The following is an 18,519-nucleotide window of genomic DNA, read 5'->3' as shown; positions in this document are numbered from 1 at the left end:
TTCCTGGGATATGTAGATCACTGTGCTAGTCACATCATCTCATGATGGTTCTTGTTCTTCCTGTTTCTGTGTCTTACAAATTTATATAGAGAATTTTTCTTATATTTAGTCTTCTAAGCAGAAACCAATTTTGTTCCATGTTTTTGTAATATATAATATGCCTGCATCTCTTAAACACAAGACTAATAAGAGCTAAAAATAACTTTTATATTAAGATTAATTTTTAAGAAATTTATGTATCCATCACTTTCCAACAATGCAAAATTCTGAATTGGATTCCATGACACTGTGATAGTAATATTCTGTCATTTCTGAGTATTTATAAGCATAGTACTGATGTGATGAATCATCAAGTAAAATTCAGCTTAATAAATTATGTACTTTAAATGAGAATTTACTATTTAGCCTATTCCTCTTGGCCTAATGTCATCTTCCCAGTGTCAATGGTGTGTCATTTTTAGTGTCTGCAAGTGTGTGTGTGTCTGTGTGCACCAACACATCTTACTCCAAAAGCATAAATCCACAGACTTTTTTTAGTATGTGGAACTAAAAATTCCCTTGATTACAATGTATTTTTATGTTACTGGGCCATGATCTGTCAAAGAACACTAGAATTGTATTCCTGGTCCTTGGAGAAACTTAATTAATTTCACTGATACTGTTTTGAGGTAAAGAGGTTCATTTTCATATTTTACTTTCTACATTTTCTTCATTTCTTTTTATAGTGAGTGTAGTTCAAGTTAGTTTTAGTTCCTTTTTAACCATAAGGGCTACCTGTTTGGGGGTTTATTCCTTCTAAAACTTCAGATTCTCTGATTTATTATTTCTCCAGGAGCTTGAGACTCACTCTGAGAAACAACAAAAATAAAAAATGCCACAGCTCCTGGGATACAGTCCACAAATCTCAAATAACTCTTCTGCTTTGTCAGCGCTAGGAGCTTTCTTGAAAATGATATTTCAGCCTACACTTAGTTTACATTAAAATATCCAAAAGTAATGTAGTAACAGCTCAGTAAGCTATGCTTCTATCTTTGAAGTCAGTCAGGTCTCACTGCCTTATACTTCCAGTTATTCAAGTAGTTGGCTGGTACATGTTGACTGTTCTTTGTGCTAATGAGCTCACTGCAGTATATTTTTTTTCTCGGTATGTCATTACAGAAAATTTACATGGATAGATAGGGAGAAACAAAAATGGTTCTGAGTCCAACATTAGCATCTTCTAGTGGAAGGTATGCTCAATGTCACAAAGTAGGTGAGAAGCTGGTTTGCCAACCTTCTGTAATCATTGTGGATTTAACTAGTTTTATATGTATTCTGTATACCCTGGAATGAGGTTTGTGGTCATTAACATCCTTTTCTTCAAGATGGTGATCTAGTCCTGACGAGTTAATTGGGAATGAAGCCTATTTAGGCTTAACCTGAGTCAGTAGTTCCTCTATAGGTCATCAGTTCATATTGGAAGTGGGAGAGAAAATGGGAGCAAAGGTTATACTGTGGGGTATATCAAGGTGTTGTCCATGTAACATGACTCTTTTTATAGTCCTTCCTGTGTTCATGGATTAGTTTTCCCTGGTGCTTATAGAATCATAGATTAATTTAGGTTGGGAAAGACCTTTAAGGTCATTGAGTCTGACTGTTAATCTAGCACTGCGAAGTCCACCACTAAACCATGTCCCTAAACGCCATATCTTATCTACAAGTCTTTTAAATACCTCCAAGGATGGTGACTCAACCACTTCCCTGGACAGTCTGTTCCAATGCTTGACAACATTTTTGGTGAAGAAATTTTTCCTGCTATCCAATCTAAACTTCCCTGGCACAACTTGAGGCCATTTTCTCTTGTCCTTATCACTTGTTACCTGGGAGAAGAGACCAGCATGCACCTCGCTACAACCTCCTTTCAGGATGTTGTAGAAAGTGATAAGATCTCCCCTGAGCCCCCTTTCCTCCAGGCTAAACAACCCCAGTTCCCTCAGCTGCTTCTCATAAGACTTGTGATCCAGACACTTCACCAGCTTTGTTGCCCTTCTTTGGACTCGCTCACTCCAGCACCTCAGTGTCTTTTATGCTTACTTTTATCTGATCAGCTGCTTGGTGTTGTCTTTAAAAGGTGGTTGGTTTGCATTGTTTTTGATAAGATCAGCTTCAATTAGATATCTGATACAGCAAAAAAAAAAAAATTTAAGTTACTATATTATTGAAATAATGAGATTTTTGTGTTCTTGAAATTACAAATATGTTAAAGTACCTTGTGAAATAATGATCTCAGTCCATGTCTTTCACAACAGTACTACTGGTACATTCCAGAATGAGTGAGGTTCTTTTACTGGGGCCATTGAATTTCATTGTGTTGATTTTTCTGACTGATGTGCTATTTTTCTTGGTACTGCTACGTGCAAAGCATCTCTCATCCTAGTTTTAGTTCTTTCATCTTTCCAAAAGAAGTTAAAACTTTTGCAATGTGAATAGAGAAAAATCTGGTTTATGATACAGGAATGGAGTTGAGACCCCCCCCCAAAAAAATGGCTGCAGGGACTTGTGGCAGAGAGTTCCTGAAATAGAAAAAGATTAGATGGCATACTGAAGTCATATTGTAGTGTGTATGGAGGACTGAAGGGTACCCTGGATATCTGCAGTCAGCTCATGGCAGCAGAAATTGAAGAGTTCTCACCTCCTTTGTGGAGGTAGGAAAACATCTTAGTCTACTTATATCTAAATAATTTTTGTATTATCACTATGATTTTGAAGTGTTGCACATATTTATTTAAGATTGTTCAAAACCTGGTTTTGCTCCCCACACATTCCAGTTTGAGAGAACATATGTTTACCTACATGTATCACATATGATCTAGAATTTTGCTAAATTGAAACTTCTTCCTCTTTGGCAAGCTGTGTAAATGTACTGTCTGGCATATCTTTTAACATCTGCTATCACTTGTTGAGCACTGCAGCTTCTACACTCAATAGAATTTTCATGATGAGTATTAATGTGGGTTTTTCTTAATATATTAGACAAATTACTGGATTAAAGCCCTAATTTATAATGAAATATTATACTGTCAGATACAGGAGTCTAGTTTCATTATATATGAATGAGGCATTTAGGGGCACCTGAAATTAAATAGAAGGAAATAATGTCTTGTGTGATTTGAGCAGTGATGTAACTGGTTATCAGTGCTTCTGTGACACAAATTTAAAAAAAAATTAAAAACCCTATTGCTAAGTATGAAGCAAATCAAGAGGCACAATTAAAAAGGATGGTTGTGGAAAAAAACCACACATACCCTACAGTTTACGTTGTAAGAATATAGTCCTTTCCTCAGCTCTTTTACCTTCTGAAGTGTGAAGGCTTTTACTTTAGAGAGTAAGTGCACGGTAGTTTCTGCTAAAAAGGAATATATTCTGCAGTAGAACTGAAACTTGTTCATCGCATATGGTAGAAAGTTAGACCCTTGCAAAGAAATAGAACATATAAGTCAGATATTACTGAACATCTTGACACTTGACCATGTTGTCCGAACCAGTATAAGCATGTGTGTCTTTCAATCTGCTTTTAACTATATCAGTTTAAAAAATAAAATTAGATGAAAGATTGCTTTAGAACAAACTGTGAAAATATTTATTTTGTGACGGTAAAAAAGTGTGCCATGTAATACACATAAATAGAAATAGTTCTTTTATCATTTTAAAAGCCTAAATTACTGCTTGTCCAAGCTAGCAGTGCAAGAAGTACAGTTTAAAAATGGTTACACCTACATATGTAAGCACAGTGGATTAAGCGTATGAAGCTGCAGAGATTTGTATAGTCTTGGTTTCAGACTGAACTGTGATTTCCCCACAGTTCATGACTGCCTGCAGTTTCGCTACAGGATTGTAACCTATTGAATTTAAACTTTGATACATTTTCACTTTTCTTAAGTTTTGATCAAAAGATAGATACAACAGATACCCCAACATTAGCTACATAATAGAATGGAAAAATTTTTCAGTGCTCTATACCTTAGCCTTCTAGTTCCCCTGGTGTTTCCAAGCATATAAAATATGTCAATGCAAGATTTAGATTATAGAATACTGAGTGATAACTTACATAATACAACTTGGCATCTTTGCCTATTGCCAACACTGACAAAGGGTTGTATGCTTTCCTTCCAGCTGTCGTGTAACCTGCCAACAGACCCTGTAAAAGCAATGAGGAGGTTTTCTTTCTGGGTTCCTTTTTACCCCTTGGATTACTATGAAGGCAATGCATACATGGTCCTTTGCTGTGCACTTCTTACAGGGTGGGGGGATGTGTTTTCCTTCTAAAAGGAAGCCTACATTAATTTCAGGGTTTCACCTTAATAAAATAGATACTGTATCTGTCACCTTCTGACCTTCAATTTATTCATCCTCCCTTGATTTATGCTTTACTAAGCTGCTGTTCTGGCAACTCAGTAGGACCACATCTGACTGGCAGTGTTTGTTGTCATGTATAGCACACTGAAGGCTCAAGGAATTTTGTTCTAGCAGTTCTTGAAGTAGATCAGTTAATGTATTTCCTCCTCCTCCAGTAGTGAGATATTGACGACTAAGAAACATGTGGTATCATCTACATACATCAGAAATGTGGTCATTAACAACCTGTATTAAATATTTTCCAGCTGGTATTTAACTTCGTTGGCATGTCAGTTTTGCATGGTCAGAATTTCAGGTTTTGTCTATGCAATACAACGAAATTTGTCATTCTTTCTTTCTAGAAGACAATTGTTTGTCAGTTGTGTGCAGTGGGAATTGAACTAATATACAGAGAAAAATGTTTTACCCAGTTTGTTTGAGTTTCCTCTCCTTTCTTCTTCCCCCCAAAAGTTAAGTTCTTGATTTAAAATAAACAAGTGAAGAAGCCCAAAAGTGGAATGGTCTCAAAAAAGGGAAGCAACTTGGAGTAAAAGTTGAAATTCAATAGGGTTGGTTGAGTTTACCCGGCAATATTTTTTCTTACCTGTTGTTGTAGGTAAAGGCAGAAGAAAATCTGGGTTTATGCACATTTCTGACACAGGTAGCAGTTCTACAAGTAACACATTATGAATACGTAAGAATGCAGATGACTTTTAAAAACAAATTACAGTTGGCCTACATTTTGCAGATAAAAGTTCTGCTAAAAATTGAAAGAATAACGTGTATTTCAGTTCTATCGCATAATAATCAAAATTGAAGTGAAATTCAGGGTTCTCTTTGCTACTATAAGAATTTTTTTACGTAAAAGATAATTTGAGTGAATGTGAATAATTTGCCTGAATGTGAATATATAGAAAGAAATTGAGTGTTTCAACTCAACATAACCTCTGTCAGGATTACTGAAAGTCTGACTGCATCAAGTAACAAGCTGCAGTAATGGCAGTTGTCAGTTCTGTGACATGACAGAAGCAAACACTTGTCTGTTCAGACAGAATTAACGTACTGCTTCAGACTGTCTTGTTCTGTGAATACTGTGTCAGGAATTCTTCATTTTAGCTGATAAACTACTTGAAACCTTCTATTGAAGTAGTTTTGTTCACTTTAATTGCACAGCATTTCACTCCAAGGAACTTGAATGCAAAAAAAAAAATCAAAAACTGTACTCCTACAATAAGTGTATCACAGAAAAAAGTTTGAAGCTCTGGAGGGCTGTAACCTGTAATGCTGTAGAGGTCACAAAGTAGAGTCTTAAATATGCTTCAGACTTTCATACAGGACAGAACTGTAATGTGTGCTGTAGAATTACGCTGGGAAATTACTGTTTGATCATTGATGCTAAAATGGTAACAGTGGACTTCAGGCACAGTCCTTAACAGTGAAAAACAGAGGGTTTAAAGGAACAAACTGTCTTTAAACAAAGTTGAACATAAAGCCCCTGCTGACTGTGACCTTGTTACTCAGAGTGTTTTCCAGTAAGAATTGTTACCTTTAGGGATGTGTTTCCTTGAGAGTGTAGAATCCCAAGGAAAGAGACACCCATGGGAAGGTTATAATATTTTGCATGGAAAAGTTGCTGTGCAACAGAACTGGCAGAAGAAGGAAGTAGTCTAGCAATTATTGAATTAGTTCCTTAATTTTATCACTACTTTGATACTCCTGCTTGTGAATATTTTGTTCAATAGGCCGTGGATTTCTTTCAGATTTGCAGCGCATGAAATCTCTGGGGTAAATAGTGTACCATGATGGAGAGTTGTGAAAGGTTACAGAGCAACAAGCCTATTGTTAGTAAATGTTGCTGTGCAAGGGGCAGCACCTCCACCTGAGAATTTTTAGATGGTACAAAAACCTAAAAGTGATGAAAGTCAGTCCTCTTAATATCACCATGTTGCATATGGTTATATTGTTTAAAAGGTAGAAGTTGAATATATAAGATTATATTTTAATGATTATTTTTTGACATTTCAGTTTGGGGACTTAAGATTTGAGGTTGACAACCCAGTTTCTGTCTGCCTGAATTATAACTGAATCCTCAGAAAGTGTGTATTTGTATTAAAAGATCATAGGGATTTATGGTTTAGCAGTTCGGTACCCCTTGTTTCAACAGAAGTTTCTCTTCGTATCACAGAAACTTCCAGATTTTGGATAGATAAAATACTTACTGATTTCACTGTATGGTCTAACTTTGATTACATTTAAGATTAGACCAGGCAGTGAGGTTAAATTTCTCCTAGGTGTGACATATCTAAATTTTTCAGTGTGACATTGAATGGAAGTTGTGTTTGAACACTATTCTGACTCCTCTTACAGGAAATGGTTAAAAAGATATTTCTGCACATGTGAAAAACTAGTCAGAGGAGAAGAGTTTGTTGTTTTGTCTCGACTGCCTGATTGTAGATTAGGCTTTGGGCTGTCTGCTTTTAAACACCAGAAGAACTGAGTTCTCTTTATACAGGCAGAAGGCTTCTAGGAAAACTGGTCAACTGATAGTGACGATACTTGACTTGTTGTGCGTATTCTCTTCATAGCATTTGTGTTCTGACATGCATAATTTAAAGCAAAACTTGTCTTTTTAAGAAGTAAAATTCTGTTAATTAGCTGTGATATCGATTTTTGTTTGTTACGTCGATTTTTATTAATATATCAGCTGTGATTGTTAAGCTTTTCTAGAGCAAGCTCTTAATTTTGATTTTCTGTGTAGCAAATACAGAAGAACTGGTGCTGAGGAGACCAAGATGTAAAATACGCAAAAGTCTAGAAATTCCAAAGGTTACAATTGTTGATGCATTTTGCAAGACTTATTTTTTATCAATTGTTAGAAATTTTTAATTGTTGCATTTATGCTTATTGCTGAGTGAAATTGTTGGAGGTTGGGCTACTGGGGTGAGGGGGCAGAGTTATTTGCTTGAAAATAGAGCGTTCCAGCAAAAAGAAAGCCCATCATTAGGGCACATACAGATTTTGATCTGCTGGAAGTCTGTTGGTATTACATAGAAAAGCATTTTGTTGAGGACAGTGAAGAATGAACCAGTTCATTCTGTTCCACAAGAAACCACCTTTGGTATGGTCCCTGAAGGACTTACTGTTGCAGGGCTGCTGAAAGAATAGCCTGTAAAGACTGATTTTCTGTGATTAGAATTCTGTAGCTAACTGCATGTAGTACTGTGTTCTCTACAGGAGTATATAAAGCCTGGCTGTAATTGTCATTAATGTTTAATATATGATGTGTGCAAACAGATTTTATTCAGACTTTTCTTAAACATTTTGTAAAACTTTCATATAAAGTTGTGTTGGATTCTTACATCCAAAGGAAAAAATGTTCTCTTAATGTGTCTGAATGAAACCTCTAAATTCAGATGCTTACAGAGACAAATTATGGAGCTGTAAATTCCTTCTTCCAAATTGCTTCTGCTGTAGCTATTGTTTAAGTGCAAAAATATTTTAAAGGTACTGCCAAAGTTTTTTTCAAAGATTGCAAAGAAGCTAGGACTGCTTCACCAGTTCTGATGTATTAATGCACAGAATAAGATTTGCTGTCTTCTGGCGGAAAGCTTCTAATCATCTTCTGTAACCAGTAAAGACTAATTCTTTTTAGAGTTAATGTGTTTTTTTAAATACGCTTAATAACAGAATGCTAAAAAGTTCTGTCCAGACTGAAGACACAATTACTAAAATTGGAAATGAGAGCTACAAAATAATATCCTGGATTCATCCTTTTGTTTATATGAGTACATACCAAACAAGAGACTTGTTTAGAACCAGATATTTTTTTTATGTCCAAAAAAATTCTGTGAAAGCATTGCTGGAATGGTATGTTGAAAACATTAAAATATAAAACAAGTACTAAGAGGTACTAATACTTTGTTTCTAAGTTTACTTATTATTACTTCTTATGTCTTCAAACGTATCTATCTTGGCTGTATGTTCTTACTTTGCTTTGGCTACATATACAGTTAATGTAGAAATAGTACTTCTGATACAATCTTGTACATAATACTGTTTTAATTTCTCCTAAAGATGCATTAGAAATACCTAAGGACATGTGAACCTGAACAAGATAAATGGTTCATGAGGTATTGCTGTGTATGTGTTTATAGATTTGAAAACAGTATTGTCATTTTACTGTCTTCAGTGTGTAATAATTGCATTTGTCTTGTGTATTGTAATTTCTACTACTAATCTCCAAAATATTTTAGTGCTATAATGCATTATACCAGAGACAAATTGCATGGCCTCAACAAAAGTTTTTTTCCAGATGAGATGTGAAAATAGACAGAGACAGTTTGGTAATAATACTTGTTGTTTCCACTAGGCAATTTTTCTGTTGCTATCCTCAAATGTCAATAATAAGTACAGCTCTTTTGTTGTTAAAAATGGATTAAAAACCGTTTTAGATCGACAGTGTTCACCATTATTTCAAGAACCACAATTAAAACCTAAGAATTTGTACCCCATCTATAAAAAAGATTAAAAAAAACATGACATGATAAAAGCCTCGGTTAGCTCATGTTTTAAAAATAATTCAGAGCACAGAGGTAGTAACAACTAGCTGAACATCTATAGTGTGCTTAAAAAAATATTGTACAACAATTAACAAACTACATTTTGTTATTTGGATTTTCTCATGTGGAAATCTTCTTTCACCATTGATAACTTCACATACAAAAATAAATCTTTCACTACTGCTATTGGCTTCCTCTGGGATAATTCACAAAACACCCGTTTTATTAATACAGATATCATTTTCCAATAAATAACAAATTATTTACACTGAAATTTTAAAGTTTAATCTGTTGTTTGTGGAATATGTGGCTAGGAGAAGCAATTTTAATTATGTAGCCTGGTCCACTTGTAAGCTAAAATTTCCATGAACTAACTTGGAGTATACCATTTCAAAAATACCTGTTTCTGATTTTTTTAAAAATTCCCAAGGGAGGAAATCAGTGATACCTATAATTTCATTTCAAGCTGCAGAGGTTCAAGTTTCTTTTCAGATTTATTGTGGGTTTTATTTGGCTCTTGCTTTTTAGGACAGAACTTCAGAGAAAAACACATACTACTCATTGTAAAAATGTAATGTGATGTAGGCTGTTTGCATTAGATCCTGGAATGAGTGCCTTCCACTGTAATGAGCTTTGAAGGTGGAGTACCCAAGAAGGTTCTCTAGGAGAGATATGCTCATGCTAGTGAAGCTAGCAAAAATACATCCTTTCTCAAGTTGGGGCTGTCTTTTACCTCTAGAAACAATTAATAGATCCCATGGCTTGGATAATATATAGGCTTTAAGCCTTAGTGCAAATATGAAGGGTTTTTTCCTTAAGTACTGTCAGAGTCCCTCCTAATGGTTTGATGCCTTGGAAGCAAATCTCAGTAAGTAGCAGTCCTGGAAAATGAAATTAAGTTTGTGAAGGTGCTACGGAAAAATAAATGCACCCTTGTTTAGTCTGAACTTTGCCTTGATTTTATATAAACATTCTTAGATGTACTTTTCTTCCTACTTTCCTTTGTGCCTCTCCCATGATAGTGATAAAAAATTGTTTCTATAAACTGCTGGTTGTTTTGGATCACAGTAACGTAGTGACGTGAATGAAGTAAGCAACTTCAGCAGCTTAGCTTTTAAACAATTACAAGAAATAACTAATAAAAATATCTTCATGCTAACTTTTCTGTAATTTCACTACCCTTAAACAGGATGTGTGTGTGACTTTCAGAAAAATACATTAAATAATATTCATGTTGGATATAATCCATTTTCAGTAGCTCCTACTGCTCTTTATTCATTACACAGTGCTTGATGCAGTTTCTTAACAGGAGTATAAATGTGATAATAATTTGGAGTTGTGGAATTTGGGTAGTTTTTTTTTACTTATTTAAGAAGAGGTAAAATCAAATAATTGTGTATACAACTAAAATACTTCCTAACCATAAGCTAGCAGAAAACTTTAATTTTAAGAACTTCAGCAGTCATCAAGGCTGCTCAAACTACTCGGTACAGCAGTGTTTTGGCATCACAAGGTGAAGCTGCTGGATGTGGAAGAAGCTGATTTGACTTTTCTACTTTTTTTCCCCCAATATAGTGGTATAACTGTCCTGCAGACAGTGTTTTTTGAAAGTGACGTTGTTCCCTTTTTTTGCATTTATTTGTCTATGAACTTGAAATGTTCCAACATGTGAATTAGATGGTTAAGGAATACAAGGAAAATGATGATGATACTGGATTTCATTTATTTCAATTTACATCTCTTCTAAAACTGAATGATATTTCATGTGAGAAAGAGAGCGCTTCTGTAGCTTGACAGGATTGCCTTTTTCTAACATCTGAGGCCATCTTCAGCCAAACAGTGGAGCTGTAAGCTTCTCAGAAGAAGGTCCAGAGAACTCCTTGCTGAGAAGCCTAAATGGGGGGGTCCTTATCAACTCATTCTTTACAGTGTTAGGATTTATTGAAGGTGTTAGAGTCCCTTGTGTATTTTCAATGTTTGTTTATATACACTATTTTGAATTTGAGTTGAATTTTGAGTATTTCCAAAGTTGACAGATTCCACATCTTCCGTGGACAACTTGTTGCAATGTTTCAGCACCATCACTGTGATAAAAACTTTTCTAATATCCTAAAAAGTTATTTGTATCTTTTTTTCTGTCTTATATTTTAAAGAAGTAGTTTAACGTAAATAGGAAATAATTACAGGGATTACCATCTTTATATTGTTTGAAATGTAAGCCAAAAGTGGTTTTTTTTATTTGAAAATAGTACTTATTGCAGTGCCTGTTTATTCTTAAGTGTACATTTATTCCTTTAAAATATGCACAGTCTGTTAAGTTTGTATGAAAGAAAGCCTGTAATGTCTATCTCTAATTTCAAACTGAAGATAGAGCTTTCTCCTATTGTGTTTGGCAGAATTGAGGGAGTTTTTTAAGTTTGGGTTTTTTTTAAATTAACCTGCAAAGTTTATGATTTCCTGTTTAAACACATTGGCATTCTTCTGCACAGTACAAAAACCTAGGAGAATAAGTGTACTCTTTTTTTCTGAGCACTCATTCTTGGCAAGGTTTGTTTTTCTCTTCTCCAAAGACTGGCTTTTGTAGTACTCTATCTTCAAGAGCATTTTCCCATATTCTGAGGTTTATTTAAATTACTGTTTGGAATGTTTGATTACTTGATCTATTAAGAAAAGTGGGATATGCAGATTAATTTGACTTTTATAGCAGAATGTATGATTTACAGCATTTATTCAAGATTCATATGATCACTTCTAGTAGAAGAATATAGTTTCTGTAAAACTGTAGAAAAAGCAAAGGAGGTTTGCAGAATCCCTTAACCTCTTGAACTTTCCCATGTCATCCTATGAACTCTGAATCTATGGCACTGTTCAAATCAGGAAATGTTTAAAAATGAAAAGCCAAAACCCTAATGTTAGATTTTGTATACAGAACATCCATGGGTCTTGCATTTTAACAATAATCTTAATCATGGTAGCATAAGCAGGCTATTGTTAGCACTCACCATTACTTTATGTAAAGTAGCATATGATTTCAGTAGTTTGTTTTCTTGTAATTTCAGCTTTATGACAAAATAAACACAAAATCTTCACCACAAATCAGGAATCCTCCAAGTGATGCTGTACAGAGAGCCAAAGAGGTAATGGCTTTAAATATATTTTTTAACTTCGGAAGTTTGATTGTAATTAAAGAGGAACATATTTTTCTTTATTAAGATACTGATAAAGTATTCTGGCTCATAATCTGAATTATTTCTGGAATTCTACCATTGCTTACTTAAGTTACATAACAAGTTGCATAAACTTGCAGAATTTCATTATGTCTGTAAGGATTATATATATTACTCAGTTTCATCATTTAACCTTTGCTGCAACAATAGCAGTATTAAAAGAAATACTCCTTTTGGGTAAATGCAGTATTTTTCATGTTCAGTGTATTTATCTGCAGCAGATGTTTGATATTTATGACTTAGTCACATAAAAAGATACATTTCTAGGTATCAGCTTTTTAAATAGAAAAACTGAGTTTATCATGTATAAACTAAGAGCAGACCTAGAAACGCATGCAATGATGGTGTCCCATTAATAACAAAGGTAAATAGACACAGATGTTCTTAATTCTTATACCTGAAAAATAGTATTTTGTTTATTTATTGCAAGTAGTATTTAAAAAATAGTTGTGTTATGTATTATGAGTAAAAATAAGTACAGTTGTTGGGAGTAATGTCATAGGAGAACACTGTTTATAGTGCTATTAAAATAGAAGAAACAGGAAGACATTCACACACTATGTAATAACTGAAGTCATAATGATAGGCACCCTGAAGTCCTATTCAGCAAAATTTTCTGGCAGTTAATCCTAGAGGTGCTTCCAGAAGCAAAATACTCTGCTTTCATTGTCCATGTAGTTGCATGTGAAAATGAGGGTATGCATGTGCTGTGGGGTGCATGCTGAAGGGAAGGCATGCCATCCAGAGGGACCTTGACAGAATTGAGAGGTGGTGGGCACATGCAAACCTCATGAGTTTCAACCAGGCCAAGTGCAAGGTCCTGTACATGGGTTGGGGAAATCCCAAGCACAAATACAGGCTGGGCAGTGAGTAGATTGAGAGTAGCTTGGGGGTATTAGTGGATGGAAAACGGACGATGAGCCAGCAATGTGCACTCACAGCCCAGAAAGCCAACTGTATCCTGGGCTGCATCAGAAGTGTGGCCAGCAGTCGAGGGAGGGGATTCTCCCCCTCTACTCTTGTGAGACCCCTCCCCCTGGAGTACTGTGTCTGGTATGAGAAGGGCAGAGACCTGTTGGAGCAGATCCAGAGGAGGCCACAAAGATGATCAGGGGGCTGGAACAGCTCTCCTATGAGGGCAGGCTGAGAGAGTTGGGGTTGTTCAGCCTGGAGAAGAAAAGGCTCCAGGGAGACCTGATAGCGGCCTTCCAGCACTTAAAGGGGGCCTGCAGGAAAGGTGGGGAGGGAATCGTTATCAGGGAGTGTAGGGATAGGACAAGGGGTAACAGCTTTCAACGGAAAGAGGGTAGATTTAGATTAGATGTAAGGAAGAAATTCTTTCCTGTGAGAGTGGTGAGATGCTGAAACAGGTTTCCCAAAGAGGTTGTGCCTGCCCCCTCCCTGGCAGTGTTCAAGGCCAGGTTGGACGGGGCTTTGAGCAACCTGGTCTGGTGGAAGGTGTCCCTGCCCATGGCAGGGGGGGTGGAACTAGATGGTCTTTAAGGTTCCTTCCAACCCAAACCATTCTATGATTCTGTGAAGTATACAGTTTCAGGCAAATAAGTTATTTACTCCCTCCTCCTCCCCCCAGTGATAAGCTGAAATATGGCTCTGATTTTATAAATTCTGGAGCTTGGAGGTGGGGTAGCAGATGGACCACCTACACTTGATGTCTTTAACAATTTAATCTGTGGAGAGAAGGTTTTATGAGTATTTTTAATTCTGCTTTTAAACTGATTGTTTAAATAAATTGAGACCATGTGTGAAAGTAGCAATTGGTGGTGGTGATGTGTGTCACCTATTAGCACTTCATTTCTGTCTCCATATATTTAGCTGTTGGAGGAATATTGTCAATTTAAAAAAGAGCAACTGTTTCCTTCAAATTTATGATTTAATCTCTCTCAGAAAGAAAGTTGAAATGAGGTGTTCTGTCCTCTTGCGGGGAGAACATTCTCCTAAGACCTTTCCTGTCAAAAATATTATGTAGAATCATTTGGAGATATTCTAACTGACCAGTGAGGGTTTTCATTTGTTTGATTAATAGCTTTCTTTAAAAAAAAGTTACTATTGGCAATTCTGCTTACTTTGCAGGTATTGGAAGAAATTTCATGTTACCCAGAGAACAATGATGCAAAGGAGCTAAAGCGTATTTTAACACAACCTCATTTCATGGTAAGCAAATACTACTCTTGTTGGGTTAATTTTTTTTTTTAATATTCCTTATATTAGAAGAAGCAATTTCCTTAAATTCTGTCTAAAATCTGCAAGTGATGAAACTATATACAATACAGTATACCTACCCATACCTATTTCTGCTGGTGTGGCAAAATAGTTGCTATTCCTACTACTGTTGCTTCCCATTGCTGTGCTGAAAAATATCAGCAGTTTGGAGTAATCCATGAAGTCTTTTGGGGGCACCTGTGTTGCACCTAGAAAGAAGAATAAATCCTTTTGGATGTCCATAGGTAGAGCTAGAATCCTTTTTTTTTTGCAAGGTCTTGTTATGATAAAGGTGTGTGAGTTCATTGAAAATAAGTGTTTGTTTAACATTATTTTACAATCAATAGATTGTACAGTCTAGTGAATTTGTGTTACATTATCAACTTCTACTGTGTCAGTTTCACAAACCTGATTTGTGGGCAGTAATTGTCAGGGATGTGACTGCTTAATAACTTGGTTCAAGTTACTGAAGTCCAGTCTTTCAAAACTGCTTAAAGGATTTCTTTTTGTTTATGCTATGGATGAAGTTCACAAATTCAGAAATAAAAGTGTTTTCTTAATCTGCTATACACTATTGTCAGTTTAAAATCATGAATTTGACTTTCCCTAATGCAAGGATTATATGCAGGGGGCTTTGTGGAATTTGCTCACCTGAAAGCTGAATTACTGTAAGTCTGAAGGATAAACCTAATTTCCAGGAAAGAGTGAGCTGAAACCAACCTCATACTCAGGTATAAGATGAAATCTGGATAGCTGCATGTCCCAGTGTGTTCTTTTGATGGCCACTGTAGCTTTGGGTGCATTTATTTTAGTACTTTAAATCAGATCAGGAGTGTGGTTTTGAAGTGAATCTCCTGATTGTCCCCTTACAATGCTTTGGCTTGTATCATGTAAGGGTCTCTGAGCATGCAAACTAGACTCCTTTCAGATAAAATTAAACTCGAAGATGTATGCCAGAAGCCAGTGTAATCCAGCAGCTAATGGGCATTCAGTCCACAGGGCAAGATGGAAGATGGTCAGATGGAAGCTGCAATGTGTTCAGTGTGTACATTGGGTCCTCACTAACCCCCAGTTGTTTTACTTGTTGATTCATTCCTATTTCATTGCACTAACTGCTAATACAGACATCGGCTTTTTATGTTGTACTCAGCAACACACTGGTATGTCTTTGCCTGGAGATGATACCTATCCTGAAGTCTGTAACAAATCTGGGTCATCGTTTTACAGGAATACTTGCTTGAAATAGAACATAAAACAGGGTGGAATAGTACTCAGCCATATTGTTTAAGAAAGATTTATTTAAAAAAAAAAGGGAGGGGGGACACACACCCAAGAACAATACTCTCTGGTACTTCTTTATTTGGAAATCTGATAGGTTCATTTAATTTACATTTTTTGCATAATTACCACTGTATTGCAGAAACATTAGGCACTGCAGAGAAAGAGCATTTTTTAAGACTAAATTATTTTCAGAGTAGGCATCAATAAAAATGATTGCAGCATATAAAAAAATCATGTATCAAATCAAGTGACAGAAGTGAAAAAAGTATTTTTTTGTAAGGACTAAGCAGCAATTCCATAACAAGTATTCTTGATGAAGAATAATTTCACAAAGTTAGTCTATGGCATCCCAAGCTAAACTGCTAGTTGATGGAGTCCCATCCCCTCGTCCCCTGTTTCATCCTCTCCCTTGCACTTATTTTGACATTCATCTGACCATGCACTTCAGTATTTCACTGTGCTAAACTAGTAGAAAACTTCCACAACAAAACAGTGATCTGTTTAGCAAAAAGAATTAGGGACAACTGTAATACTGATAGAGCCAGAACGAGCAAGGGGACAGAACCACACAGTCCATTTTAAGGAGGAATGGCACAAACATGTATAGCAGCAGTTAAATCAGCAGGAACCATACCTGTAGGGCGCAGATACCAGAGCCTCCAGATGACAAAGAGGCAATCCCATCCTCTCCCATCATTCACACTCCTGCTCCCACATACACCTTTTATAAGGTTGCAGACCTTACAAAATTATTCTTTTGTATGGGGCATTCTGCCAAACTTTCCTTCAGAGCCAAAGCCTTTAAAATAGATACTATAAGGAATGGAAATAATTGTGTAAAGCAATATTGTCAGCCTACAGTCATGTGTTTACTAAGCATCGTACAGAGCAATACTCCGGTTAGTAAGTTGCTAAGCTTTGACACACAGAGACTGAAGCAATAAGGTGTAGTAAGTAGGATGGTGTGTGTTAACACCTGTATGATTACAGTATTTTACTATTATTTTTATTATTATCTAATGTGTATACCTAATCAGAAGACAGTGGTGTATAGTCTGTCTCATTTACTTAAACAGAGTATTAGTGGTTTAGACTAGGTATAGGCCTTTACAGAACCGAAGCCAATAAAGTATGCGTTTGTAAAGTACTCTTATTGGCACTGAGATCTTCAAAGTTTTTTGTCATTTTAGTTTGGTTTTACCCTTGTGTGCTTTATGGAGTAAGGAATAAATTATTAATTTAGTCTGTACATGCTTAACATTTTAATTTAAATAAATGTATGTAAATTTTGCATAAAGGTCTTTCAGCAGATAAATGATCTAAGAATTCTTTAAAAGATTGTCAAGTACCTCATTTGTTGTGTACAAATTTCAATGAGCTTTTATTCTATTACACAACTTTGAGTAGTTATTCAAATGTTGCCGTTTCTGTTATATGTTTACTGTGTGGCAGCAATTATAGTGTTTGATGTACTAAGAGACTTTTACTTAATTACATATAGGTTTTACCCATCACCATGTGCCTTCCTACACTGTTCTTTGCAGACAATAATCCTGCAATATGGTAGAAAACAGTTTTCTCACTAAACTCATTTTCACCAGGATTATCTTGTTCTGCAAAAGAAAGGAAGAAAAAAATCAGAATTATCAAAATTAACACAAATACATGAAAATATCTTTAAATAAGCAGCCTTTATATTAAATGTTTTCAATATTTAAATTGAGCTTGCTGTACTTCAATATCTGGTGTCTCTGAATCTGTGTTAATTTTTGTTAACACATTTAGAAGTCTTCTAGTATAATTATGAACCTTTAAAAATGTTCAAATCACCATATTTTAATCTCTTAGAAGATGTATATTATTGCTAAAAATATAGTATAAATCAAAGCAAGTGGATGGAAGAGAATGTAAGGCCCTAAATCACATAAGCAATGTAATATTCAGGTGTGGAGAGTATAATGGATCCTGGCAGGTGCATGAAGTTGAGTAAGTATAGGTAGATTGAGCTGAAGGAAGCACAGAAGATCATTCTCCTCTGTTAAAGAGTGCTTGTGCCCAAGGCCAAGACCACACACTCTCTCCTAGAATGGATGTTTTTTATAATAGCCAGAGCTAAAGCATGATTGTACATGGCTGCTCTTGTCTTATTTGAGACAATTGCAGTGTTCAAATACTATAATGAAAATTAGGCTAAATCCCTAAACCCATATAGGAGTACTCACAGATAAGTTTACACCCCATTAAATAAATAAAGAATGTATTTAATTAGAGTGATTTAACTTACATATATGGTCCTGATTTCTAATATAAAATGTTGCTTCAGTAGTACAGACTAATGCAGAGGAGTTGTTGCAAGTTTGGTTGACAAAATAAGATGAAAAACAGAAAATGCAGATAAAGGTTAGTATTTAACTAAAAATAGTATTTGTGTAGGTGGGCTTGAAACACTGGAAAAACAGGAGGGAATGTGGGCAGGACATTGCTAGTTTAGCAAATTCCATTCCACCATTATAATGCTGAATTCCCAACTATAGTTTGAAACTAATTTAAGGAAAGGGAACTTAAACTGTTTATGAAGTTATCTTCTATAATATGGTACACTTAAGTGCTACCTTGGGAATAAATTTAGGATTTCGTAGAGGCCATGAAAATCCCATTTCTGCCTTGGATTCCACTTGAGAAATACATCTTGTAGGGATGTTTTTTATCACTTTTTTCACTTTTTTTTCAGTTTAATTTCTGCTTAAACATTTTAATTGAAGACTAAGACATTGTGGAGTCAGATTTCTCTGCCAAAACAAGTTCTAGATGGTCAATCTCAAGCCTTGCAAGAGTGGTGGGTTTTGCAAGTTAAGAGT

General features: G+C 35.5%; 1 protein-coding gene across 14 annotated transcripts in view; it reads left to right on the top strand.

Moving 5' to 3' along the window:
* CASK (calcium/calmodulin dependent serine protein kinase) overlaps window positions 1-18,519 on the top strand; it is a 199,469-nt gene that overhangs the window by 142,031 nt on the left and 38,919 nt on the right. For all 14 annotated transcript variants that reach the window (XM_026841024.1, XM_026841586.1, XM_026841435.1 and 11 more), the window contains 2 exons: window positions 11,993-12,070; window positions 14,252-14,332. In XM_026841024.1, coding sequence (XP_026696825.1) covers window positions 11,993-12,070; window positions 14,252-14,332 — 159 coding nt within the window. The remainder of the gene's footprint in view (window positions 1-11,992; window positions 12,071-14,251; window positions 14,333-18,519) is intronic.

Source organism: Athene cunicularia (assembly GCF_003259725.1).
Source record: "Athene cunicularia isolate RWA chromosome 1 unlocalized genomic scaffold, athCun1 chr1_part1, whole genome shotgun sequence".
NCBI lineage: Eukaryota > Metazoa > Chordata > Aves > Strigiformes > Strigidae > Athene > Athene cunicularia.
This window is presented reverse-complemented; position numbering and strand designations above follow the sequence as displayed.